At 51.5% G+C, this 27,715-nt stretch overlaps 2 protein-coding genes across 5 annotated transcripts in view; both read left to right on the top strand.

Moving 5' to 3' along the window:
* The first annotated feature begins 6,433 nt into the window (after positions 1-6,433).
* Positions 6,434-13,568, top strand: ZP3 (zona pellucida glycoprotein 3). The gene is made up of 8 exons (XM_033840158.2): positions 6,434-6,742; positions 8,751-8,869; positions 9,575-9,678; positions 9,755-9,932; positions 10,028-10,145; positions 12,654-12,745; positions 12,882-13,009; positions 13,345-13,568. Exons 1-8 carry the CDS (start codon positions 6,434-6,436, stop codon positions 13,560-13,562), a joined length of 1,266 nt encoding a protein of 421 aa, XP_033696049.1. The 3' UTR covers positions 13,563-13,568.
* Positions 13,569-23,820: 10,252 nt separating this feature from the next.
* The window catches only part of DTX2 (deltex E3 ubiquitin ligase 2), a 33,827-nt gene continuing 29,932 nt past the window's right edge, over positions 23,821-27,715 (top strand). The window contains exons 1-2 of one of the 4 annotated variants that reach the window (XM_033839174.2): positions 23,821-23,954; positions 25,148-25,312. Coding sequence is in view for 2 of the 4 variants with exons in the window: in XM_033839172.2 (XP_033695063.1) it covers positions 25,980-26,004 (25 nt within the window). In the remaining 2 variants the exon portion in view is untranslated. Of the gene's footprint in view, positions 23,955-25,147; positions 25,313-25,350; positions 26,005-27,715 lie in introns of those variants that run through there. The other 3 variants (XM_033839173.2, XM_033839172.2, XM_033839176.2) reach the window with 3 other exon arrangements.

Raw genomic sequence — 27,715 nt, 5'->3', positions numbered from 1 at the left:
ACTGTTAACAATAGGTGGGGGTGGGAGGGAGTGGATTTCATTATCCCTTTAGACACTTTTTTTTTTTTTTTTTGGCTGTGCCACGCAGCTTGTGGGGTCTTAGTTCCCCGACCAGGGATCGAGGCTGGGCCCTGGCAGTGACAGCATGGAGTTCTAACCACTGGACTGCCAGGGAATTCCCAACAATTGATTTTTTAAGGTAATTTTTAACACTCTGTAAGTAAAAGCCAGAAACATTGTACAAAATATTCATTTTCCTTAGCTGTAATCAAAGTCACGTACTAAGTCAAGAGGGCTGTAAATTTTGTATGCCATTTGACGTTTAATAATGAAATAGTGAAAAGTTTCCCAGAGCTGCTTTCCTTTTATACCCCTAAATCTCTTTTCATCTCTTTCACTGCGCAAAAAACGTGCCAAATCTCGCCCCATCATGGTCCCTCCAGCTAAAGTCTGGCTACAGAATTAATGCCATAGCTGTAGTGTCAGTGGCTTGTTTGTGGGTGCGTCTGGCAAATTCCATCTGTCCCACAATTTTGGTTTCTTATTCTTAATCACACACCAGCTATTTTGTCTTCCCAGGGTGATAGGAAGAAAGTCCTATTTTTAAAGCACCTATTGCATATCTGATATGAATAGCTGGGGGAGAGGCACGTAAATCCTAACACTTGATTGTATTAGAGTTATTGAGATGGGTAGACCTCGCCGCCAACACACCCAACTGGTATAATTAACTTTACTATAAAGTGTCAGAGAGACAGTAAGGGTTAGAGACAAAAGACCAGGAGCTAGAGTCTGATAGATCTGGGATTGAACTTGGTTTGGGTGTTCACTGGTACATCGTGACCTTGGGTACAACTTCTCTTGAGTCCTAGTTTGCACATCTGTAAAATGCGGTCAGTGACACTTCCCTAGGTGGGTATCAGGATTAGGGTACTCAACCTAGTCCCTGTGTATTGTGAGTAAATGATGAATGGTAATTATTATTATTATAACTATTTTATCATTATTTATGAAAGTGCCCTAAAAAGTCACCTTTCTTTTACGATTTGTGTTTTTTTGTTGGGGGAGGGCATGGGGGTCATATTTAGCAAATACCCTTCACCTCACTCTGCCCTGGGAGGTTGTATTTCCTTCTAAAAGTTTTAAAGTTTTGTTCTTTCACATTCAGCTCTTTAATCTCTCTAGAATTCATTTTTATGTATGAAGTAGAAATCCAGGTTTTTTTCCCATATGGATAATACTTGTCACAGCTTCTCTTACTGAGTTGTCCATCTGTTCCTTCTGTCATGTATCATATTTCCACTTATGCAAGTGGCTGTTTTGGGGCTCTCTCGTCTATTCCACTGTATTTTTTTCTTGTCCTACCAGCACCCTGCTTTCACTACCATGGCTCTATAATATGTCTTAGTATCTGTTAGGGTGTGTCTCTCACATTGTTCTTTTTCTTCAAAAGTCTTGGTTTCCTTGGCCCTTAGCCCTTCCATATAAATTTTAGGATCATTTTGTCAAGTTCCACACACACACACAACCTCTTGAGATTTTGATGGAACTTATAAATTAATTTTGGGAGAATTGATATCTTTGAGGTTGCATTTCCCATCCATGAATACGGAATCTCTCTCTGTTTAGGTATTCTCTGATGACTTTCAGTAAAGTTTCATAAATTATTTCTCAAAGATCTTACACATCTTTTTGTTTCCTACCTATAACCTCATACTTTGTTTCAGCCACTGCTTTTGGAAACTGGTTAACAGCCTTCTTCTGAGAACGAATCCCTTTGTCCTCTCACTTGAATCTGACCTAGAAAGGGTTTATTTTTAACCTTTTATTTTGAAATCCTCTTTACCCTTTACCCAGATATAGCAAATATGAACATTTTGCTACATATGCTTTTTCTGTCTCTGTATGTATGTAATATGTATACACAAGTAATTTTGTGTGTATGTACATATATACCCATACACATATACACACATATGTATACACATACATGTGTGTTACACACACACACATATTTACACATACATAACTTTTTTCTAAACCCTGGGTATCATCTCCTCACATCAGGAGGCACGTGATGTCCTTTTATCCCACCAAATAAATAATAATGTTTATTCAACTAATAGTTAGTTTGACAATGTGGCTAAAGTGCTGTTTGCCAGATTTATCCACTGTAAAGTTGCCACTTATTCCTTTGTAATTTTTTTTTTTTTTTTTTTTTTTTTTTTTGCGGTACGCGGGCCTCTCACTGTTGTGGCCTCTCCCGTTGCGGAGCACAGGCTCCGGACGCGCAGGCTCAGCGGCCATGGCTCACGGGCCCAGCCGCTCCGCGGCGTGTGGGATCCTCCCAGACCAGGGCACGAACCCGTGTCCCCTGCATCGGCAGGCGGACTCTCAACCACTGCGCCACCAGGGAAGCCCTGTAATTTTTTTAAAAATTTATTTTCTTTCTTTATTTATTTTTGGCTGCGTTGGGTCTTCGTTGCAGCGTGTGGGCTTTCTCTAGTTGCGGCGAGTGGGGGCTACTCCTCGTTGCGGTGCGCAGGCTTCTTGTGGAGCACGGGCTGTAGGCGTGCAGCTTCAGTAGTTGTGGCACGCGGGTTCAGTAGTTGTGGCTCGCGGGCTCTAGAGTGAAAGCTCAGTAGTTGTGGCGCACGGACTTAGTTGCTTCGCGGCATGTGGGATCTTCCCGGACCAGGGCTCGAACCCGTGTCCCCTGCATTGGCAGGCAGATTCCCAAACACTGCACCAGTAGGGAAGCCTTTATTCTTTTGTAATTAATAAAAAATCCTTAAGGAGAAACTTCGAGACTATGTATTCTAACTTCCATCAACTAGTTTTGCTTTGTTTTTATTGTTTTTATTGTGGTGAAATATCTATAACATAAAATTGACCGTTTGAACCATTTTTAAGTGTACAGTTCAATAGCATTCAGTATAGTTGTGTAACCATCCCCACCATACATCTCCAGAGCTTCCCCCCCAGCTTTATCAATATATAATTGACATAAAACATTGTATAAGTTTAAGGTGTACAGCACGTTGATTTGACTTTATACTGCAAAATGATTATAGGGTTAGCTAACATCTTCATCACAGCATCAGATAATTTTTTTGGTTTATCATGGGATATATATATATATTTAAAATTTTTAATAGGTGATAGCGAACATTTTAGAAGAGTTAACTTTGGCTGCGCCGTGTGGCTTGCAGGATTTTAGTTCCCCAACCAGGGATTGAACCCGGGCCTTCAGCAGTAAAAGGGCTGAGTCCTAACCACTAGGCCACCAGGGAATTCCCTATCATAGGATATTGAATATAGTTCCCTGTGCTACGCAGTAGGCCCTTGTTGTTTACCCTTATTTTTTTTTTTTTAGTCGCGCTGAGCGCCTTGCGGGATCTTAGTCCTGACGGGTATATAATAGTTTGCATCTGCTAATCCCAAACTCCCCATCCATCCTTCCCCTACCCACTATCAGCTGATCTTTAACAGGCTCTAATGCTTCTTGCCTGAATCTATTAGTACTGTGATGATTGCAAATGGTTATTTTCTGAATCTATCTTCCTTCCATGATCATTTGTTGGCATTGTATCGTAAGGAAGTTTCCCTTTTATGGGAAAAGTTTTCTCATTCGTGGGTTTTTATGTTTGTATTTAGCATCAGCATGGACACTCATGAATTCTTTTTTTTTTTTTTTTTTGCGATATGTGGGCCTCTCACTGCTGTGGCTTCTCCCGCTGCGGAGCACAGGCTCCGGAAGTGCAGGCTCAGCGGCCATGGCTCACGGGCCCAGCCACTCTGCGGCATGTGGGATCTTCCTGGACCGGGGCACGAACCCACGTCCCCTGCATCGGCAGGCGGACTCTCAACCACTGCGTCACCAGGGAAGCCCAGGAATTCTTATTTTATTCAATGTGTAGTCCTTACTGTCCTTATTCATTCTGATGTGCAGTTGTCCCCAATTTGGCCAGTCACCCCCCCACCCCATTAATTTGACTCCTGTGTTCTTTTGACACGTTCTCATCATTTTGCGAGCATTTTAAATTTTTTATTTATTTATTTTATTTTTGGCTGTGCTGGGTCTTCGTTGCTGCGCGTGGGCTTTCTCTAGTTGCGGCAAGCAGGGGCTACCCTTCATTGCAGTGCGAGGGCTTCTCACTGCAGTGGCTTCTCCTGTTGCGGAGCACAGGCTCTAGGCATGCGGGCTTCAGTAGTTGTGGCGCACAGCCTCAGTAGCTGTGGCTCGCGGGGGGTGCTTAGTTGCTCCACGGCGTGTGGGATCTTCCCAGACCAGGAATCGAACCCGTGTCCCCTGCATTGGCAGACAGATCCTTAACCACTTGTGGGCATTTTCTGGCATGACAAGATGTTCCAGATTCACCCTGTCTTTCCTGGCCCTAGCCCTGGAATCAGCCATTTCTCCCAGAAGAGCTGGGTCCTGCTTTTAAAGAGGAATAGTGTTTAGAAACCACTATCTGGGCTTTCAAGAATTTTAAGGAAAATGCTCTGAGCTGGGGGCCATGCTTTGGTGCATTCTGGACACCAGGGGGCAGCACTTCTCAGAAAAATGTAAAAGACCCAGAATCCGGTCTGGGTTGGGTTCCTGGGGGCTGGACTGGCCATGCTCCCTGATGGAGGTGTCTCCAGTCCTCCTTCTGGACAAGGGGAACACACATGCCCACCACCACCCCGTGTGCGTCCAGACTCTGCCCCATCCTCACCCAGATTCCCCCTAGCAGTACATGCCTCACCCCCCCCGCCCCCCCCCCACAAATTACTGTCTTGTTTTTCCTGAAGCCCTCTAAGGGGGGTTAACTCCAAGGCAGAGAGGGAGAGAGGCTGACGGATGTGAGGCTTCAGGGAGGCTCATCCCCAGCCCACCACAACCAACCCACGGCTGTGGGTAACAAGTTCTGAGGGGTCCCTTCCCCTCTCTCCAGCTGTCTGTCCCTCAGGGGCCTCAGGCCACAGCTGGCTCCCTCCCTCTGGGCCTGCTGGGCAGGAAACCCAGGTGGGAGGGTTTCTGCTGCCGTAGGCCACTCAGGCGAGCTTGGAGCCTGACCTCTCACCTGCTTCTCTCTGCTGGCTTCCTCCCCCCTCCCCCCTCCCCCCCGTCCGTGTTGATCAGGTCAGAAGACGTTGTGCGGGCAGTCTCTCCCCTGCATTTATTTATTTTTGCACAAGTAGAGTATTAAAAACAAACACCAAGGAAGTATAGTTAAGCGACTTAGATGTATGGTTCAGTCACATTAGAAACAAGCATTTGCTGGAGAGTACACACTTCTGCCCCTGGCAATTCAGTGCCGTGAATTTTTTTGTATTCTTCCTCCCCTCCTGAAGGAGTCTCACCCAGGCCTGGCACAGAGTAGGCCATGAGTACAGGCTGACCCTGTCTGTCAGTCCTTCTCTACCTCCTCCGCCAGGACTGGTGCAGTAGCCCCCTGACCCTTGTCTCCAGTCCTACCCCTCCCCAGCCAGAGCTCGCCAGATGGTGCATCTGCTTCAGTACCCTTCTGTGGCCTTCCCCGCCCCGCCCCCCAGAGCAAAGTCCAGCATCTCAGCCCAGCACCTTCACGATCCTGCCCCACCCACCTCCCCAGCTCCCTAAGCTGCCACTTTTGCCCCCTGGGGACCTGAGGCTCCAGCATCTCTGAGTTCCTGGGGTTTTCCCCCAAGCCCACCCAGTGCCCCATCTACACCTTCGTTCACACAGCTGCCTCTGCCTGAACCGCCCTTCCCTCCTACCTCCCGTAAAGTTAAGCAGCGGCTCACAACATACCCTGGTCTCCTAATGATGCCTCCGTTTCTCTCCTCTGAAAGAGCTCCCATCTCTGATAAAATTCTCCTCATCCTTCAATCAAGGCCTTTCTCCAGGTCCCCCCACCCCGCCCCAGCAATCCAGGATATCTCTCAGCTCCCTCTCTAGGCAATGAGGGCAAGGCCTTGCAAAGGGTGGACCCCTAGGGGTGGGAGTAGGGAAGGGGTGAGAAGTTATGACTGACCAGGCTGCCAAACCTTAATGTGAATACACATCACTTGGGGAGATAAACAATCAGATCCTGACTCCGTCATCCTGGGCTGTGGCTGAGAGTCTGCATTTCTTTTTTTTGAGGGGGGGGACGTGCCACGCGACTTGCAGCATCTTCATTCCCCAGCTAGGGATCGAACCTGGCCCCCCCTGCAGTGGAAGCGTGGGGTCCTAACCACTGGACAGCCAGGGACGTCCCAGAGTCTGCGTTTCTAACCAACTCCCAGGTGATGCCGATGCTGCAGGACCGGGAGCCACTTGGAGCAGCAGAGGCCTAGCCCGCTGGATTGGCTGGGGAAGGGAGGCAACTGGGAGCCCAGGTGTGAGTAACCATCACCCGGGGTATAAGATGGCGGGGGTGGCGCCTGCCCCGGAGTTGCCAGTGGGAGTGGCTTCGTAGGCACCATGGGGCCGAGCTATAGGCTCTTCGTCTGCCTTCTGCTCTGGGGGAGTCTGGAGCTGTGCAACCCCCTGCCCGTCTGGCATGATGAATCCCAACATCTCATGCCATCGAAGCCACCCGCTGTGATGGTGGAGTGTCAGGAGGACCAGCTGGTGGTTATGGTCAGCAAAGACCTTTTTGGCACTGGGAAGCTCATCAGGCCTGCAGACCTTACCCTGGGCCCTGCCAACTGTGAGCCGCTGTTCTCTATGGACACAGATCCCGTGGTCAGGTTTGAGGTTGGGCTGCACGCATGCGGCAACAGTGTGCAGGTGAGGCTTGGGCCCCCTCGGCAGCCCCGGCCTCGGGGGGATGACATGGGAGGGGGCCGGTGATGGGGAGTGTGGATGCAGAGCCGGTGTCAGGCGGGGCTGGGGTGAATTCCTTTCATTTGTGGGGTCGGGTGGCTGGAGTAGTTGAGGCCTGAAGCTGGGCCTCAGTGGCATGGGGATGCGGGGGAGTTCCTGCCTCTAGCTGCCTAAGCTGGGGAGGTGGGGTGCAGTCCAGAGGTGGCAGTGCACTTTGGGCCAGACTGGGCACCCCCACTCTGATTCCTGAGGATTTATGAACCCCTGGAGGGCATCCAGGAGAGATGTAGCTGATGTAGGGGAGGAGGGTGTGATAGGATCCCCTGTGGGTAGCCCAGCACTTGTGAGGGGCCCTAGAAATTTGTATGGAAGAGATGAACTTTGACACCTCAGAAAGCTCGGAAGTCATCTCAGAAAAAACACACCAGAATTTTGGCATCCCTCATTCATGTTTAATGGCTTTGAAGGCTTGAACTAAAAGTGATGTTGAGGGAGGGGGCAAAGGGCATCGTGTTCATCTCTGCTGAAGAGGCTCAAAGTGGGTCGCATAGGAGCAAACTCAAGTAGGGGGCATGTACAGGAAGAGAGCTGAGTAATATTCGGGCCAGACGCCTCCCAAGGAGAGTGGGGAGGGGCAGAGCCTCAGACTAGAGGAGGGGCCTTTCAGCAAGGCAGGGCCGGACCGGGCCCAGCTGGTGCACGATTCCCTGGACCGACTTCTGCTCCGGCTCAGAGAGCCTGTCCTCCCCTCTGTCATGCCCCCCTGCCCACCTGGCCTTGAAGCACCGTCAGCCCCCGGAGTCCTCCTCTGGGGCTCTGGTCTCAGTGTGGTGCCCAGGACTGTCCTTGAAGCCTCCTGGGCCTTGTTTCTCTGGGGAGACCATAGCGAGGGGGCAGGAGTTAAGGAATAATCCTAATTTAGTAACTCCCAGCCTCGGGGCATTAGAATCACCTGGGGAGTGGTTAAAACTCCTGATTCCCACAGCCCACCTTAAATCGGAATGGAGGTGGGGACAGACATCAGTAGCTTTAAGATCCCCAGCTGACTCCACCGTGGAGCACAGCCTGCTGACACCTCTCCCCAGGACAATGTTGCCCAGTCTCGCCAGATGAGAATCCTGCGGGGACGGGGCGGCTTCCTGGGAACGCTACCTGTGCCGGTTCTCGGGGCCTACACTCGGTTTAGTGATGCTCTGCTGTCCTGAAATTCTTTCCTTTTGAACAAGGAGCCCCACGTTTTCACTTTGCACTGGGTCCCACATATATGCAGCGCTCCACCTGGGACCCTTGCTGATAGACAGTTAGGATTCTCCCCTGACATTTGAGCGGGCGGAGGGCAGGGCCAGGCAGCCGTTCCCTGGGGGGCCGGGGTCGGGGGGGGGGGGGCAGGTGCTGCAAACTGCCCCAGCAGCACCTGCTTGTGCTCTTCCGGCCTCAGGCAACCGCTAAAAACCAGCTTCCCCTTCTGTGAAATGGGCTTGAGAATAAGTCAGAAGGGGGAGGGCGAGTTAGGTGGTAACTGCTGTGGCAGTGAGTTAAAATTCCTGGAAGTTTCTCGCCTCTTCCTGGAGGCTTTCTTGGCCTCAGGCCTCTCCTGGAAAAGGAAGTGGTGTGTGTGTGTGTGTGTGTGTGTGTGTGTGTGTGTGTGTGTGTGTGTGTGTGTGTGTGTGTTAGGGTGGGGTGAGGGCAGCAGTCTGAGAAGGGAGCATACACCCCATGTCTCTGGTCATTGGGCGCTGCTTGGTGATGACACGGAGCTGATCCAGACTCCCTGCAGTGGTGTCACCATTTTGGGGTGAAAGGAGGTGCGAAGGGGGTGCCTGTCCAGGCTCTCCCACGTTGTCAGCGGCAGAGCAGGCTTTGAGCCCAGGGCCTGTGTTCTCTCCACCACCAGCGGACGGCCCTCCTGCCCCTGGCCGGGCACATCAGGGCAGGTGATGCTGGGAGAGTTAACCCCTCCCCTTTCCCTCAGGTGACCGACGACGCCCTGGTGTACAGCACCTTCCTGTTCCATGACCCCCGCCCTGTGGGAAACCTGTCCATCCTGAGGACTAACCGCGCGGAGGTCCCCATCGAGTGCCGCTACCCCAGGTCCGTGTGGGATGGGCCTGTTGCTGCCCCTGACACAGAGGTCCCTCAGCAGGCATGTCAGCCTCCTGGCAGCATCGAGCTGTGAGGAGGGGGAGGTGCTTGGGCTGCGGTCCCTGCCCTCAGTCCTGGCGGGAATGGAGGGCCTGCTGCCTCTGCTCTGAGCCTCTGAAATTGGTCCGGGCCACAGCTGCCTCTTGGTGGAAGCTGCGAGGCTGCCCGGCCACTGGCGCCCTCAGAGCTCAGAAGTGGTCTTTCAATAGCGCAGGGGTGGGTTCCAGGCTCTGGCCATCACAACCTGCTCTCGCCCTCTGGCTTTCCCGCAGTGGCTGAGCAAGGGTGGGGAGGCCCCAGCATGAAGCATGTGCCTGTGAACTGGGGCATCAAGGTGGGAGGACAGGGCGACTGGTTTATAACTACAACACCTGGCCCTGTGCTGGGCGGAGTGTGAAGGCCTTGAACCCTGCCCTCCTCTCTGGGAGTGGGGAGGGGAGATGGTGTTGATACCACGAGGAAACAAGGGATGAGGCATGTGTGGAAGGGCTTCCCAGAACAAGATCCTGGAGAGGGGGGCCTCGGACAGTGGGCAGACACATCTGGGCAGAACCGTACACACCCCAGAGGAGGGCAGTGTGTCACTAGTAGGGGCTGCAGCCCAGGGACCTGGAGCCCCGGGCCAGGTGTGGACGGTTGCTGTTCTCTTTCCAGGCAGGGCAACGTGAGCAGCTGGGCCATCCTGCCCACCTGGGTGCCCTTCAGGACCACGATGTTCTCGGAGGAGAAGTTGGTTTTCTCCCTGCGCCTGATGGAGGGTGAGCAAGGAGAGCTGGGAGGGGGCAGCCAGCAGGGGGCGCTCTGGCAGACCCTCACCCTGGCCGTGCCTTGCAGAGAACTGGAGCACGGAGAAGACGACGCCCACCTTCCAGCTGGGAGACAGAGCCCACCTCCAGGCCCAAGTCCACACCGGCAGCCACGTGCCCCTGCGAGTGTTCGTGGACCACTGTGTGGCCACGCTGACGCCGGACTGGAACACCTCCCCTTATCACACCATCGTGGACTTCCACGGGTAAGGCTGGGCTACCTCTCTAGGGAACGCTTGTGCAACACGACCTGTGTCACCCTCCTCAATCTTTAACTGTGTTTCACTTGTTCTCTTTCAAGTTGTCTCGTGGACGGTCTCACCGATGCCTCATCTGCTTTCCAAGCACCCAGACCCAGACCAGAGACCCTCCAGTTCACAGTGGATGTGTTCCACTTTGCTAATGACTCCAGAAACACGGTAATGGCTTAAGAGCCTGGAATAAGGCTGAACTCATAGGGTCAGGCTGACCAGGCTTACTAGCCGGTGTGGTCACTCACTAGCTGTCCCCTTAAGCAGTGATTTAATAGTTCTGCCCTATCCTAGTAACTTATCAAGTAGAAAAAACCATGGGCTCTAGTGAGATCTTTGGGAAGGCACAGGCCCTAAGAGACCGGTAGAAAATCCATGAAGGATGGAGAAATTCAGGGATCCCGGAAAGAGAACGAACTAGGAGAATAGGAGCGCAGGAGACCTAGCTGACAGCTCACATCGGATGAGCACCAACGATGCAGCATCTGATGACCAAGTCACTGACTTTGTCCTCACCAAGGTCAGCAGGGCCAGAACCCAGATGGGTTGAGTAAAGGACTTAAGAGCAGGTGTCAGCCTTCCTGGAGGCTTTCTAGAAGGGCAAGGGAAGCAGGGGTGAACTTCTCATGCTAGGTAGCCTCTGAACTTGATCATGGGCTAGACCTGTGACTTTTTGAAACCTGACTGCATCAGCATCACCTGGAGGGCTTGTTGAACGAGACCACTGGGCCCCCCACCCAGGGTTTGGTTCAGAAGGTTTGGAGTGGAGCCTGAAATCTGCATTCCTAATACGTTTCCAGGTCCTGGTGATGCTGCTGCTCCGGGGTCCACCCTTTGAGAACCACTAAGCTAGGAAGCTCAACTTGACACTCAGGGTGGCAGAGGGGGGAGGGAGCTAAAACGTGGATCACTCGTGATGGCTGGGCAGGAAGCACAGGTAGGACTGGCCTCTAGCCAGAAAGTGCTGGTAGAATCTTACAAACGACAATCAAGAAGTTTTTAAACAAGTTTCCTGAGATAGGATTGGGAGGATGTGAAATTTGGAATAGCTGGTCAGGAAGGATTAGTGACTAAAGCAGGGATTTTCAGCTCTGGCTCTGTACTAACCACCTAAGGATCATCAAAATACTGATACCTCCCATATATTTTCATTTCACTGAGGTGGGACCTGGCATCAACTTTTCCAGTTTCTTAAAATCTTCAAAAGTGAAGCCAAAAGAATTTCACAGCAAACAGCTGTGTACCTACCATCTAGGTTCTACCACTAGTATCTCACCATACCTAGCCACTAGTCTCTTTATTTAGAAATGCATCAGGAGCCTTTTAAGCTCCCTGGCATGTCTAATAAGCAGCTAGGTTTACAAACCGCCAAACCAGAGGCTTACGTGGCTGGCTGGCATTGAGGGACGAGCGGTGTGAAATTTTTAGACTTCGCTGTTGCTACCTCACCTCACCCAGAAGTTCTGTTCGGAGAACAGAAGTTATCTGCTACAGATGGTAGACAGATAAAAGGAAGGGCACAACTGAAGCTACTGGGAGATGTCCTGGAGCTTTCTGATGGCAGGTCCTGGGTTGAATGGGGCTGGGGATAAAAGAAAATAGACTCGGGAAGGGTGCCAGTGCCCACCTCGGTGACCCTGGGGGGCCTAGGGTAGAAGATGCTGGTTGGGGTAGGGAGTCGACCTCACAGGTGGTCCAGGGGTGAGGAAGGAGGGGATGAGGCTTCACACAGGTGGTGGCCATCAGCATGGGTGACTCTTGAGCCGGTGTCTGCCTCTCCAGGGATGGGCTGGGGGTGACTAAGATCAGAGGACGATCCTGATCAACGGAAGGCAGCCTTGAGCTCTCGGAGGGCTCTCCCTCAAAGGTGGGCGGGTGGCTTGGCTGATGGCGCGGCTATGGCACAAGGGAGAAAGCTAACGAGGAACCACCCTGGGATCTGAGGCCCCAGTTAGCATCAGCGATATGTTCTGGGAAGAAGCTGAGGCTCAAAGCGGTTCCCTTCCTGGAGTGGGAACACTAAGGGACCCGGAAGCCCTTCTTTGGTGAGGGGGCTGGGGTGTGTGTGCAGATGGAAGGCAGAGGCAGCCAGAAGTGCAACCGGGCTGGTTCAAGTTTCTGAAACGGTTACCCTGCAGGCACGCTTGGCCACTAGGTGGCGGCCGAGGCTTGTGGTTCTGCAGAAGGCTTTAGGAAAGGCGGTGCACCTCGGTTTCTTTGCAGGATTTGGGGTGTGTGTGCATGTGTGTGTTGAGACCCTGAAGTATGAAGGGGGACCTCTGACTGTGGGGAACCTCTTCCAAAAGGATGCAGGCTGACCTGAGCTCTGGTTTTGTCAAAAACCCCCCCACTCCAGCTGGTCGGGTGGGATTTTGGCCCTTGTGGACTTGATTTCCTGTCCCTGAGGTTCTGACTTAATGGGCCCCGGGGCTTAGGCATGCTAAGTGATTGGAAAAGTAGGGGAAAGACCAGAGGAATAAAGATGATGGTGCCGATTTAGAATCCAACTTGCAACTTGCTCTGAAGTTTGAGGCGGGTTAACCTCTGAGCCTGCACTATCCCATCCCTAAAGTGGGCTTCCCCTCCCCCTCAAGGGTTAAGAGTTAGAGAAGAACTGGCTTACTAGTCACTGCACTGCGTAGAACTCCACCTCGTAACAGTTGCTCTTATTTCCAGATATATATCACCTGCCACCTGAAGGTCACTCCGGTTGACCGAGTCCCAGACCAAATAAGCAAGGCCTGTTCCTTCAGCAAGTCCTCCAATAGGTGAGGAGACCAGATTGGACATAACCGGGGTAGCAAACTGGCCACACTCCTGTTGATTCCCCCAAGGTGCCTACTATCAGCAAACCGCTTCCTGCAGACTGCACAGCCGTCTGACCCTTGTGTCTTTCCCTCTCAGATGGTCCCCGGTAGAAGGCCCTGTTGATATCTGTCGATGCTGTAACAAGGGGAGCTGTGGCGTATCAGGCCGTTACAGGAGGCTGCGCCACCTGGAGGGACAGTCTGTTCCCCGCAGTCGCAGGCATGGTAGGTCTCCAGAGGGCCCCAGGTCTATTGCCCTCCCCTCAGTCTAGGGCACCGGATGTCACTCTAGGGTGACACTTGTTCCCCATTTAAGGCTGCTTACACCTAGGGGGATGCCATTTCGGGGCTAAGTGAGAGAGGCCCCAAGCCTTCACCCTGCTGTCGGCTGGGGCCATTCTGCAGTCATCCTGGAGTCGTGACACATAATCAGGGGTGTGGGAGAATAATGCAGCTGTTAGAACTAAACCTACTGGTCTAGAACCCACTGAGCAACCCCAAACCCCTAACCTGACTCCTGTGTGGGGACTAAGGTGACCCTTGGATGTCTTGTCTTTCAGTGACAGAAGAAGCAGATGTCACAGTGGGGCCACTGATCTTCCTGGGGAAGACTAGAGACCACAGTGTGGAAGGGTCCACCTCCTCTCCCCCCTCGGTGATGCTGGGCTTAGGCCTGGCCACTGTGGTGTCCCTGACTCTGGCCACCATCGTCCTGGGTTTCACGGGGAAGCGTCGGGCTGCTTCCCACCCCGTGTGCCCTGTGTCTGCTTCCCAATAAAAGGAGAAAGTGACCTCTGGGGTGTGGCACCGTAACTAGATGGGGGTGAATTGGGAGGGGCTGTGTAGGGGCGGAGGGTGGACTGTAACAGGGTCGTGGGTGCAAGCAGCGAAACTGAAGTACCATTGTGTCTTTAGCAAGTCTGTGTATCAGAGCGGGTGGGGCTTGTCTTCCCAGGGCGAGTATAATCCCACATCTCCAAGGAGGCCGAGATGAGAGGTGCTGGGGGCTAAAGAAGGGTGGGCCCTGCCAGCCCCGCTTCTAGGGGGCCAGAGGGTCCTGGCTCTGGGCCCTGTGGGTCTGATGCCAGGGCTGGGGGCAGGGAGGAAAGGACTTCTAGTCGCCTTCCCTAATGGCAGCAGGCACGAAGCCGCATGTCCACGTGCTAGAAGCCCAAAGGCCAGAAGTGATGGTCTAGGGCTTGGTCACCTGGGACCTGAAGTTGCTGTAGGGGAACCCTTCTGGGGGGTGAGTGTCATGGCCAAGTCACCAGCTGTGGGTGCTTCAGGCCTTCCTGTGACCGAGGGGAGCTGCCTCTCGGCCTCCCTCACTTTCATCACTCCCCCCCAGAAGCTGCCGTGCTCCCCCAGGCCCTGGCCAGAGCCTCTGGGAGTGCTCAGCAAGGGAATGGTGCCCCGGTGGTGCCCAGGAAGCTTGTGGCCCCTCTCCAGGGGAGGTGGCCGTGCTCCCGCTGTTGAGGGCTGTGACGTCCCCACCATCGGCTGCCCCTTAGCTCCCCAACCTCACCACCAGCTGCGACTCATTCTCACTGGGTGAAGATCTCCTTCACCGTGGAATCCCAGCTTTGCTAGTCACCTGCTGTGAGCCTGGGCATCCTTGGGGGCAAAACGGGGCTGGTACCTGCTGGGCAGGGCTGTTAGGCATAAACTGATTGGAGTCAAATGGCACTTAAATACGTTCAGAGCAAGATCTGTGAGATTCTGGGCCTCAGAAGTACAGGAAGGCCTAGGTCCTTCCCCTCCAAGCATGCTTTTGTGAACACTGTTGGGCATCACCTGGGGATTTGTGGGAAAGGCAGAGTTTGGGGCCCCATCCCAGACCTAAGAATCTGCATCTCAACAAAATCCCCAACTGATTCAGGTGTGTGAAGTACTCTGGGCCAGTGGAGTTCCATCAAGAAGGAATCCTGTCCCCTGCCCCCATCAGGTGTGCTGTACAGGAGTAAAAGACTCAGGGGTAGAAAGGGTGGGCTTCCTGGAGGTGGTGATCCTGGAGCAAATCCTCAAACAACGAGCAGGTCCTAGCTGGGCAAAATGGGGGAGGTGGGTGTGGAGGGAGGAGAGGATGGTGAGAACCTGTGGCTGTAGGAATAGAGGACCTGGATGTCCAGTAAGGGGGAGAGTGGAGAAGCTGGCCACACAGGGCTGATAACATGAAAAAGAGCCACTGAAGGGCTGAGTGCCATGGATGGGCCGTCTCTGTCAGGGAGATCCACCGAGCAGCAGAGTAAAACCTGGAGGCTGACAAAAAGCCAGCCTGGCTCCCTGCCACGGCCGGGCTGGCAGGTCACTTCATCTGTAAGATGGGACTGTCTGAAGACTGAGTAACAGAGCACTTGGTGGAATCCTGGGTCATGCAGCACGACCCCTGGGCCAAATGGCCTGTCTCACATCCCACCCAGCTCTACCCCTGCCCGAGCCCGTTTCCTCCTCCTAAGAATCATCCTGTTTCAGATGGGGGAGTTCTCGACTTCAGGATTATGGTGAGGATTCATGTGACACTTGGAATGCAGTGTGTGTTCAGAGCTGGTCTCCAAGCAAAGGCTACTCCCAGGACCCCCTGGGAGATGGTCCTCGCTAGGACCACCCACCTGTTACTTGCCCTCATTGTCCTGGGTGTTGCAACATCTCGGGAACTCTTTTCTCATTCAACTTCTGCTGTTCTCAGAGGAAGTGGCTGCGTGTGGTATGGGGAGGAAGTGTGCCGAGGATGTAACCTCAAGTGCCAGCCCCAGCTAGTTCCAGGAGGTGGGTGCCCTCAGCTCGGGCGGAGAGGCCACCTCCAGCGGTAATGTCAGAGGACCCTGCCTTCCCGCCTCAAGGTGGAGCTTCCGTGGGAAAGGGAGGAAGATGGCAGGCCCATTGCTCAGGCCGCCTCCTTCCCGGGCATTTGGGTAAAGTCCCTATTATATCCTGGGAAACTCTCGGTTAATCAACACTTTGAGTGTTTAAAACTGCGCCCAGAGTCACATAGCACATCCTGTGGGCTCCAAGTGCACCTGTTCACTCTCTTGGGAGACCCCACACTCCACCCTCCTGGACCAGCTTGCAGCTCCAGCCTATGGGTGTGCCCCCATGGTAAAAAGTTTAAAAAATAAGACAACTTAATCTTAAAATTTTGCCTTCCTAATAGCAAGGGGTAAAAAGGGAGATACGAGCTATGTTAAAGAACAACGAAAAAAACTCATCCCACAAATATAAAATTAAAACATGTCAGAGATCTTGTTTGAACCCATTCATTGAGGGAAACTGCAAGATGGAAAAAACTGGTTCAAAGGAGAATCCAAAAAACAGATTTACAAAGGTGATCAGGAATGCAGGCATGAATTTGCTGATAGAGGCAAAAATGGCTCTCACAGACAGAAATCAATTGCATCTCTATGGGTAAGAGTTATTTGCATTACTATTGATTTTGTAAAATACCTTAGTCAAAGACTAGGAAAGGCACAGATTCTTATAGAATCAGATACCTAGGTGTTCTCTAACACCCTTCCAGATTAACTTTTTGCCCATTTCAAAATTGTCTTTTACAATTTTTCCTGACAGGTGTGAGACTTATCAGGTATTTTAATCAATGGATTCTGAGCAGCTCCTAGGGGCTAATGGAAGTTTCCAGGAGGAGGTTGGATATCACCAGAAAGATAACACTGTGTCTCCCAAGGGACCACCTGCCCTCAGCCTTCAGGTTAGGACACCTTACTTGTCCACACACCACAACTGATCCCTTCTCTTGAGCAACTCAAGATTCCAAATGAGTGTTAAAAATAAAGTTCAGGGCTTCCCTGGTGGCGCAGTGGTTGAGAGTCCACCTGCCGATGCAGGGGACGCGGGTTTGTGCCCTGGTCCGGGAAGATCCCACATGCCGCGGAGCGGCTGGGCCCGTGAGCCATGGCCGCTGAGCCTGCGTGGCCGGAGCCTGTGCTCCGCAACGGGAGAGGCCACAGCAGTGAGAGGCCCACGTACCACAAAAAATAAATAAATAAAAAAATAATAAAGTTCAACTGAGTAAGTTTAATCTTATTGGCTTCATTCCACAATTCAGGAGTTCGGCAGCATTCCATCTAGCAAATAGAAAGGAGCTCCAAAGAGCTGTACAAAGTGAAAGGCTTTTATAGGCAGAAGCGGGCGGGAAAAGGAAGTTTCTAGCAAAGAGTGGATTGTTTCAGGCAAAGTCACCTTCCTATGGGGGACAGAAAGGGTCTATGGGGCGAATTACTTCAGTAGTGCTGGCCAGGTAATTCCAGATTGACTGGTTAAAGGTTACTTTCCTGGGAGAGGCTGAAACTGCAATTAGGTAATAAGTCTTGGTTTGCTGACATGCGGCTTAGCACAACTGACTCCATTTTGGGCCTGATCTCCGGTGGCCTCGGCCTTGCAGCGGCTTGAAGCAGGGTTTCAGTTCCTGGCCAGTGATTGAGGTCGGGTCACGGCAGTGAGAGCACCAAATCTTAGCCACTAGACCAGTGGTCAGTGACAAGGCCCTGGCCCGTCAGCTGTGTAGAAATGAATTTCCACACAGAGACGGAAAGTAGTGAAGCAAGTGTTTATTAGGAGAAAGAAGTGTACACGTGGATAGACACGCGGGTGGGCTCAGAGAGAGAGTGACACACTCGTGGCAGTTTGAATCACTCATATGGGGCATTTCTTCTGGGTTTCCTTTGACCAATCATGTTGCTTTACCTGGTTCTGAGTCCATATTTGGTATATCTCAGGGTCCTCCCTGTGTGCGTGTGTATCTCTTAGCCAAGATGGATTCCAGCGAAGAGGCCTATGGGTAGTTGACGTCACTTACTATGAGTTGGTGCCCCCTCCCTTTTTGACCTCCAAGGAGCCTTTCTGTGCATGTGTAGTCAGGGAGGTCTCCTTGATTTCAAGAATAAGGAATATGTCGTCTATTATCTCTTATCTGGGCAGGGCCCAGCCTCCTCCATCATCCTGCTTTTGTGGAGTTTCTGTCCACAGGGGAGAAACAGTTCAGCTTGGGGCCCATCTATCTCCCACCTCAGGCTTGTTGTCTTTTTTTTTTTTTTTAACAGCAGGGTGCTAGAGCATTAATTTACAATAAGAACAATAACTGTGGGGTGGAGGCTAGAGGTCAAGTGGGATTGCTTAGACTTAAAACAAACTTCTCCAATGAATTAACTGTGAGTTCACATCAGTTATTTCAGACTGGCAGCAAGGGAACTAGCAAGAAGGACAAACCAGTTCATCAAATTGGGCTCCCGGGGACTGGGAATGACATAAGATGGTGCTTTCAGGTGAGACTGCTTCCCTCCTCAGGGCTGCAAAACCACTGTGATTTTGTTGGCTGTGTAGGTCGCACCTGGGTCCTGAGCGAGGCCATCGCCCAGAGATGCCAGGTGCTGTCAATTCATCAGAAATAATGAGCAAGGCAGCTGTGGCTTCTAATCAGACGAGCCCTCCAGAGTGTCAGATGGAGGCCCATTAGCTGAGGCACCAAGCGGCAAAATTCTGCCTTTCCAAGCAAAACATCAGAAAGTGCTCGAGCCCCTCAGTGGTGTCGCTGGGCTCTAATGTCTCGCCTTTTCCCAGGCTGAAGTCGATCTTTTCTTGCTCCAGCGTGAGCCAGGGGCTGGTTCCAAGATTGGAACCTTTGGAAGCAGTAAACCCTGACACCTGGAGTGGAGTTGAAGAACTTTGTTTTTTAATCTAAGTTCCTTTGGCCCCCACCACTCCGCCTTCTATGGCCACTTCTTTCCTGGGCCACATCATTCATTCTCAGTTGCTTGGGAGCCCTCAAGGCCCGTGGGTGGCACAAATGCTAGCCCGTGAGACCTTAAAAAATAAGGTCTTTCTTGGTGGCACAGTGGCTAGGACTCTGTGCTCCCAATACAGGGGGCCCGGGTTCAATCCCTGGTCAGGGAACTAGATCCCACATGCATGCCGCAACTAAAAGTTCACATGCCACAACTAAGGTACCTGCCTGCTGCAACTAAGACCCAGTGCAACCAAATAAATAAATATTTTTAAAAAAGGGCTTCCCTGGTGGCACAGTGGTTGAGAGTCCGTCTGCCGATGCAGGGGACACGGGTTCGTGCCCCGGTCTGGGAAGATCCCACATGCCACGGAGCGACTGGGCCCGTGAGCCATGGCCGCTGAGCCTGCGCGTCCAGAGCCTGTGCTCTGCGGCGGGAGAGGCCACAGCAGTGAGAGGCCCGCGTACCGCAAAAAAAAAAAAAAAAGGGTTCTCAGCACAAGAAAAATTTTTTAAAAAAGTCTTCCCTTCTGGGCAGACGATTTAGTACAGAGCCTCCACCTGGAATGTTTCAGCTCCCACAAGGCATACCTAACCTACTCTACTGTGTGTATGTGTTGGGGGGCATTCTCATATTTTTGTGATAGAAAAAATCAGCATGAATGCATACTAAATAAAATAAAAATCCTCAGCTCATCCCTTACCTTCTTGGAGCATCTTAGGTTTCCTCTCAGAAAATATCTATGCTTCCAAGCCTGTGTGTGCATTTAAAACACACAAACGTACCCCAGTGTTCACTGTAGCACTATTTACAATAGCCAGGACATGGACACAACCTAAATGTCCATTGATTGAGGAACGGATAAAGAAGATGTGGTATATACACAACGGAATATTACTGAGCCATAAAAAAGAATGAAATAATGCCATTTGCAGCAACATGGATGGACCTAGAGATTGTCATACTGAGTGAAGTAAGTCAAAAACAAATATCATACAATATCTCTTACATGTGGAATCTAAAAAAATGGTACAAATGGACTTATTTACAAAACACAGAGTCACAGACGTAGAAAACAAACTTATGGTTACCAAGGGGGAAGTGGGGGGAGGGATAAACTGGGAGATTGGGATTGGGAGAGTGGGATATATACACTACCATATATAAAATAGATAACTAATAAGGACCTACTGTACAGCACAGGGAACTCTACTCAATACTCGGTAATGATTTACATGGGAAAAGAATCTAAAAAAAGTGGATATATGTATATATATATAACTGATTCACTTTGCTGTACACCTGAAACTAACACAACATTGTAAATCAACTGTAGTCCAATAAAAATTAAAATGCACACACACACACACACACACACACACACACAAGTGCCCATTCTACTCTAACTCTCTGCTCTGAAAGTTCCTTTTTTAACAATAGATCTTGGCTACCAGTTCCATCAGCACCTGTGAGTCTTCCTCATTCTTTCTACCTAGTGTTCCAGGGTTATTTAACCAGCCCCATTCTATGTGTATTGGCTTAAAGTTCAGTTTGCAAGTGGCCAATCCAGTTTCCCTCATTTCCAGCTAACTGAGGGACATCCTGCTGCAGCCTCAGAGCACAGCACACTCACTGTCTCCTGCCTAAAACTTCAAAGTCCCTGTCCCCCGTTCTTCCTCTCGCTGTTGTCCTATTTCGCTTCTTTTCACGACCGGAACTCTTTACTTTTCCCCAAATAAAAATAGTCTTTCTTTTTAGGTTACAAAAATGGAAACTATTCATTGGGACACAGTGAAATGCTACAGGAAAAGTACAAAGAAAGTGACTATCACCTGCTCCCCCCGCCCTTTGGGCGTCTTCCCAAGCACACACGGCCACGGGCATCCTTACGTAAGTGGCATCATTCCACACGTGTGGATTTATCCTCTGCCACCCTCTTCAATCTCCTCCTCCCATGTGTGGAACACAAAGATTGCTCTTGGAACAGCTGCCTATGCTTCCAGACTGCATTCCTAACCTCCATGGCCTCAGCTCCCGCCTCTCAATGGAAGCCGCTGTGCGGTCACCAATGGCCTTCCTGTCCCTAAGTCAGAAGTTTGGGACCTTTCTGGACATCAGCCAGTTGACTGAAAAATGAGGGAACCCAAGACTGGGCGGCAGGAGCCCTGGGTTCTGGGATGGGCTCCCCACCAGGGGACCAGCTGGTTGGGCCTCTCAGAGTGTCTGTCACCACTGAGCTCCCCCTTCGTGGAACCCTCCCCTTGGTTCTCTGCCATCATGTTCACCTGGTGTCCCCCAGTCCAGCCTGTTCCACAGACACTTCTGCTTCTCATCTGTCCTTCAAAAGTCAGCATTCCTCAGCCCCGGACTGACCTTTGCGCCTCTTCTGCGGTCTTCCCAGGTGATCTCAATTTCATCGCCTGTGACTCCAAAATCCCCCTCTCTAGCCCAGATCTCTCCAGAGCCTCATACCTGGCTGTTCGACCCCTCCCTCTACCTCACACTCTGCGTGAGGTTGACTGACTGACCTCCCCACTTTTCTAGCATGCTCTACCTAATGGGAGGACGCTCCCATGCACCCAGTCTTCCAGACCGTGTCCTACTTCCTGTCCCTGTGGAACTTCGCCTCAGCCTTCCCCCTGGCCTCCCACACTGGTTCTCAACCTTGAGCCCCTGAGACTTCCCCAGAGCTCCAACAGTCTGCGTTTAGAGGTCCTCCCCTCTCTAGAGCCTAGGTTCCAGAACCTTCCCAGCCAGCCTCTCACCATTGTTCTACCCATTTGAGTGTCTACGTGTATGTGCAGTGGGGTTTTGGACAAACACTCCAGTGTTTCACTGAGGAAAAAGGAAACGCTTAAAATATCTTTTGGGTGTTGAAAGGCTTTTCTAATGCTTCAGACCATTTCATCTGCATCCCCACCTTTCCTGCAGTGAGGCCAGCCATATGGGGGTGCTCAAGTCTGGAGTCAGACACTACCTCGATATAAAAACCAGCTCTCAGGGATTCCCTGGTGGTTCAGTGGTTAAGAATCTGCCTGCCAACGCAGGGAACACGGGTTCGAGCCCTGGTCCGGGAAGATCCCACATGCTGCAGAGCAACTAAGCCCGTGTGCAACAACTACTGAGCCTGCGCTCTAGAGTCCATGAGCCACAACTACTGAGCCTTCGTGCCACAACGACTGAAGCCTGCGCACCTAGAGCCCGTGCTCTGCAACAAGAGAAGCCACCGCAATGAGAAGCCTGCACACTGCAGTGAAGAGTAGCCCCCGCTCGCCGCAACTAGAGAAAGCCCGCGCGCAGCAACGAAGACCCAACGCAGCCAAAAATAAATAAATAAATTTATTTAAAAAAAAAGACCAGCTCTCAGCTGTCAACTATGTGACCTTGGACACATTGCTTAAGCTCTGTGTCCTCACTTAAGCCTCAGTGTCCTCATCTTTTTATTTTTATTTTATTTATTTATTTATTTTGGCTGTGCTGCATGGCATGTGGGATCTTAGTTCCCGGACCAGGGATCGAACCCCGGGCCCCCTGCAGTGAAAGCTCAGTCTTAACCACTGGACTTCCAGGGAAGTCCTCAGTGTCCTCATCTTTAAAATGGGAGTAATGAGGGAAGCACCTACTAGGTGATTTAGACATGTTGTTAATGATTATGGCTGAGAAAACTGAGGCTCTGAGAGGGGAAGGGAAGTGGTCCCATCCTAATCTGTAGCCGCGGCAGGCATCTAGTATAAATCACAGGTAAAACGCTACCCTTCGTTTCTCAATGGAGAGCTGGCTCTGGGCATAATTAGAAGAACCTGACTTTGATGCCGCCCCAGTCTCAAAGCCTATGTCCTCTAAGTCACCTCTGCGTGGTATGGGGAGCTGACCCAGCTCTTGTACCCAGCCTAGGGTACAAGAAACTGGGCCCGCTGCAGTTCCTTCTCTTCCTTCACTAGCTTTTGGTGGGTTACTCCCCCTCTCTCCTCCTCTATAAAATGAAGTGTTTGAACTGAATGTTGGGGGAGGGCTCTTTCCCCATCTCCAGCAATCTGAATCTTCCTCAAATCCCTGATAAAGTATGAGTGACATTAGATTATGTAAGGATATTCAACTAGAGTTCAAGATTCAGAGGACTCTGAATCCCCTGGAACTGTATGCAAAATGTATGTGTATACCTAGGTGTGAACACATCTGAGCATTTTTCTGGGAATAGCTTTCTTTAGCTTTCTACAGGAGGTCTATGATCCCAAAAGATTAGTCACCAGTCTGGTTTAGGCCTCATCACCTTCGACCTGAACAACAACCTCCAGACTGGTCTCCCCACTCCTTTCTCTATCCTCCACCCACCGCAAGGGTATCCTTCTAAAATGCAATGCCTACTCTCATTCCCCTGCTTAATCTTCAATTGACTCCAGTGGCCTAAATTTCTTGCATGACATATAGAGTCCATCATAATCTTACCCAGACATTTCCCCATATCCTGCCACACCCTAATCCATTTTCTCTGTCCTCACCCCATCCATGTACCCTCTGCCTTGGCCACATAGAACATTTCCCTGCTTCCTGAATGCGTCAGGCACTTTCACATCTCTCATCCTTTGCAAGGGATTCCCTGTATTCCATCTGGCAAACCCCTATACAGGCTTCAAAATCCAATTCAGATGTCACCTCCTTTGCGATGTCTTCCTGACCTCCCCCCCACCCCGCATTAGGCACCCCCTTCTATGCTCTCACTCCTTTATCACATTTATCCTACTAGATTGTAGGTGTGTGTTTTTTTTAATTTAATTTTTTATTATCTATCTATCTATCATCTATCTATCTATGGCTGCGTTGGGTCTTCGTTGCTGCACGCGGGCTTTCTCTAGTTGCGGTGAGCGGGGGCTACTCTTCATTGTGGTGCGCGGGCTTCTCATTGCGGTGGCTTCTTTTGTGGTGGAGCATGGGCTCTAGGCGTGCAGGCTTCAGTAGTTGTGGCACGCAGGTTCAGTAGCTGTGGCTCCCGGCCTCTGGAGCACAGGCTTAGTAGTTGTAGCAACGGCTTAGTTGCTCCGTGGCATGTGGGATCTTCCTGCACCAGGACTCGTACCCGTGTCCCCTACATTGGCAGGCGGATTCTTAACCACTGCGCCATCAGGGGAGTCCTGTAGTTGTATGTTTAAGTGTCTGTCTCCCCAGCTAGACACGAAACTCTCTTGGGATACATACCCGCTAAACAGGTGAACGTCGAGTTCGGCCCCGCCCCCCCGCCGTTCCACTGGAACTACGTTTCCCAGAAGGCCCAGCGTCCTGGGCATGCGCACTGGGTCGCAAGGAAGCGACGCTGTTTCACTCCGGCTGCCTCTTCGTTAGGCTGGGAGGCAGAGCTTGAGCCGTGCCCAGGCCCAGCGGGGGCTGCAGCCTGAGCTCGGCGGTGTCGTCCGCCTGCCCCCGCGCCCTCCTCAGCCTCGGTGAGAGGGGCGGACAGGCCACCTGCTCGTCGCCAGGGCTGGGGTCCCGGGGACGCCGGGGAGACCGAGCCGATCTGGGACCGGAAGGGGGCGGGCGTGGGCGTGAGGGAAGGTTGGGCCGGGCCGGAGAAGAGCCCCGGGGTGACGGGGGAGGGGGGGGATTGTGGGGACCGGCCTTCGAGTAGATGTCCCGGAGGAGGGAGCTGGGGGAATTGGGAGACGCTGGGAGCTTAGCACCGGACCTGGTGGGAGGGTGAACGCCGGGGTGGAAGCCGAAGGGCTAGCAGGGGGAGGGGCGCAGACCCAGAGTTTGGTCCGTCTGTGGGAGTGTACCCTTTCTCACCGGACTTGGAGGAGGCGGTGGTGATAACGCCACCGGCTGCCCTAGTTAGCGTTTGGGTTCTGCTGGGGTCTGCCTCCCGGTGGACGGCTCACTGGAGCCAGGGGCTGTACTTTAGGGGAGTTTGCCTCCTTAGTCTAACTCCTAACTCGCCCCGTGTAGGGTCTGACTTCCAGGAAGTGCCTATTTCCTGGGACCCTGGGTCACTTTCTTGGGGAGGGCATAAGGTATATGCTGTGGAAAGGATTTAGGACGCTTTTTTTTTCCCCCTGAAACTACCCTTTCTCAGCCAGCTGCTGTCCCCCACACTGGTTCCTCTTCTTTAAGTGCCAAAAGCAGTGGAAATAGTTTGTGCAGAGACGCTTGGACCCTTAAGAAACTCAAAATATTTCTGCATGCTATCCTAGCTCCTGTAGAGTTGTAGAAGGTGGTCTTTCGGGTAACCAAAATCAGGCTTTACTTAAACCATCAGTATGACTATAACTAGGCTTCTTGTTCATTTGCCATGTGACCTTGGCCAAATTTTTTCCGTCTCTGGTGTGTTGATTCCCTGGATACCTACACTGCAGATCGGCTTTCGAAGTCCTTTCAGGCCTTTCTGTGGAAGGGCTTAGTGTGTGTTTGTTTGTTTTGTGGGGTTGTTGTTGTTGTTGTTGTTTTTAGCCATCCCCTTGGTTATTGAGTGGGCGGAGGGAGACTACTGTACCTTCTGCTCTGCCCAGGCTGTTGGAAAATGAATCTGGTGGTTTCCAGTCCCCAGCCACAGCACACAGACTGGACATCTGTGAATTCGTTTTCACTAACTCCTGTTTCTCAATTTAAAACCTGATCATCTTCTTCCTTGTTGGCAAAGGTGCCTTGGAATTTGTGTTGCTGAGTCAGCAAGCCTTTCAGATTTGCCCGGTTTTTGTTGTTTGAATTTTATATCAAGATGGGAACTCAAACAAGTCATTCCTCCTAAGGATCTGGTATCTCCACCAAGAAGGCACGGTTTGTGCCAGCTCTCCAGAGAGAAAAGGTGAGAGCCCTGGGGACTTTACATTGCTGCCTTCCCAATCTGGTTTTCAGTAGAGAAAGTGGGCACTGGGGAGGGTGGAACTTGAGGTCCCCAGGATGAAAGTGAGCCCTGGGAGTTGATTGTTGATTGCCAGCTGTCTCAGATAAATTCACGTGGCTTCCTGCCAGCAGCTTCTCCTGTTTAACCAGTCTTAGAAGATGCTTTCCGCCTTCAGACGCGCTTTATGGGATGAAGGACACGAGTCACGGTTTCTGCATTTGAACTGGAAATTTTAGTTTCTTTTGTTACTTGAACCTTTACTGGGTGCCTCCTTTTTGTCCAGCCCCATGCCCAGTGCTGGGGTTACAGTGACCAGGAGCAAAAGTTCTGTCTTCCAGGAGCTCATTGTTTGGTGGAAAAGATAAACAAACCATAGACAGTGACAAGGTGTTGTCAGTGTGATACATGTTGAGGAGTGGATAATCACAGGGCGGAGCCCAGCCCACCCTTGCCCAGGAGGGCAGGTCCAGAAGCCTCCAGAAGATGATAGCTAAGGTTGTGAAGAAGGAGTAGGTCCCAGGAAGTAGGGGAGCCTGGCAGAGGAGTCAGTATACGCAAAGTCGTGAAGAAACCTGGCATATCTGGGTCACTGTAAGCAGCTCAGTGTGGCTAAAGCGACAGCGTGTGGATGCGCGGCCGAGAAGCCTGGAAAGGTAGGCAGGGGGCTGAGCGGGGGCTTTTAGGGGTCATGCCAAGGCTCAGGGGAACAGAAGGATTTTAGTAGAATTCCAGGAAGGGCATTTTTTTTTTTTTTTTTTGCTGTGCCGCGCGGCTTGTGGGATCTTAGTTCCCCGAACAGGGATCGAACCTGAGCCCCCTGCGTTGGAAGCTCAGAGTCTTAACCACTGGACCACCAGGGAAGTCCTAGGATGGGCATTTCATGAGCCATGGCTAGAAATGAGCCAGATGAGCTCCCTGGCTAGAAAGCGTGGAATGGATTCGATTGTTCTCTTCGTGACTGTTTCCGTACACCACTGCCAGCTTCTGGTAGGGGGAGGTAGACAGGGGAGTTTGCCCTCTGGCTGCTCCGGGTCTTGTGAAAGAGAGAGAACTGTAGAGGACAGACAGAATGCCATGGAAGTTGGTAAGAGGGGATTTTTCTTTCAAGTGGGCACATCCCAGCATCCTGGAGGTGTTTAAATGGGGCCTTGAAAGTGTGGGTCAGCTGAGGATGGGTGGCCAAGTGGGTGGGATTCCGGGTAAAGTCGAGGCACGGAGTTGGGGAAACTGGCGGTATGTGGGGTAGCAGCTCATCACTTACACTTTTTAGGAGGGGTCGGGGAGGGGAAGGTATAGATGGAAGAGGATACTGAAGAGAGATGCTCTGGCAGCTACTGTTGATAGGAAGGGACCAGACTGTGATGGGCGTTCAGCATCAGCCGGAACGTGAACATTATTTCTAGAGCTCTAGGGGAGGTGCGGAAGAGAGAGGGTCAGAACTGCATCGGGAAGCTCAACCTCGCACCTGTCTCTAGGGTGGACGAGGAGAGACAGGAGTTGGAGAAGCCAGTTGGCAGAGAGTGCTTGTCAAGGTGAGAGGCAGAAAGGTCCCAACCAGATGCTAGCAGTGGGGTCTGAGGAGGCGAGGAGAGGGCAAGCCAGGGCAGCCGCTGGGCTGGGGGAGAAGGCGGAGGAGGGCCAGTGCAGAGCCAGGGAATCCAGGAGGAGAGGGGCGTCAGCAAGGAAGGTGGGTTTGGCTTCAGACCTGTTGAAGGTACCGAAGAGGCCGTCAGGAATGGGGCCACGGGCGAGGGAGGAGCATCCCTCATTCATTGCACACACGCTTAGGAAGTTGTGTGCCCGGGCTTGTGCTTGGCACTTGGAGTACAGAGAATTAAACAGTCCCTTCTGTGTGTTTGTTTTAATTTTCACCGCAGGTAAACGGAGAACTAGATTAATAAACACTGATCACCGTTCACGCCCAGCTTGCTTTCACTTGTTTCCGAAGTTATTTTTAATGTGTTGTAAGTTCCTGCATTTCAGCCATCCACAACAAAAGCCAGGATCTTGAAACAAAATACACATCCAATCATTTGATCTTTCCTCTCATTCCCATCCTGAGATAACCATTATCCCTCACTTTCATTTTTATGTAGTTTTACGGTACCTGTGTATTCCTAAGGCACTTAAAAAAATATTGCTACAGTTTGTCCATAGTATTGCATGTCATCTGGTTCATTTGTCTTGAATATTGAATAATATTCCATGGTGTGGGCAAATCACAGTTTATGCGTCTGATCTTCCGTTGATGGGTACCTGCTCGTTTCCAGTTTTGCTGTGACGCGTGGACTGCTCTGAACATTTCCGTACACGTTTCCTGTTGCACATATGCAAGAGGTTTTCTTGGGTATGAGCTGAGGGGTG

Source organism: Tursiops truncatus, chromosome 15, assembly GCF_011762595.2.
Source record: "Tursiops truncatus isolate mTurTru1 chromosome 15, mTurTru1.mat.Y, whole genome shotgun sequence".
Lineage (NCBI taxonomy): Eukaryota > Metazoa > Chordata > Mammalia > Artiodactyla > Delphinidae > Tursiops > Tursiops truncatus.
This window is presented reverse-complemented; position numbering and strand designations above follow the sequence as displayed.

Coding starts and splice junctions, on each gene's coding strand:
- ZP3 (XM_033840158.2), top strand. CDS start 6,434: ATGGGGCCGAGCTATAGGCTCTTCGTCTGCCTTCTGCTCTGGGGGAGT. Junction 8,870..9,574: donor ATCGAGTGCCGCTACCCCAG/GTCCGTGTGGGA, acceptor TTCTCTTTCCAG/GCAGGGCAACGTGAGCAGCT. Junction 12,746..12,881: donor TTCAGCAAGTCCTCCAATAG/GTGAGGAGACCA, acceptor TTTCCCTCTCAG/ATGGTCCCCGGTAGAAGGCC.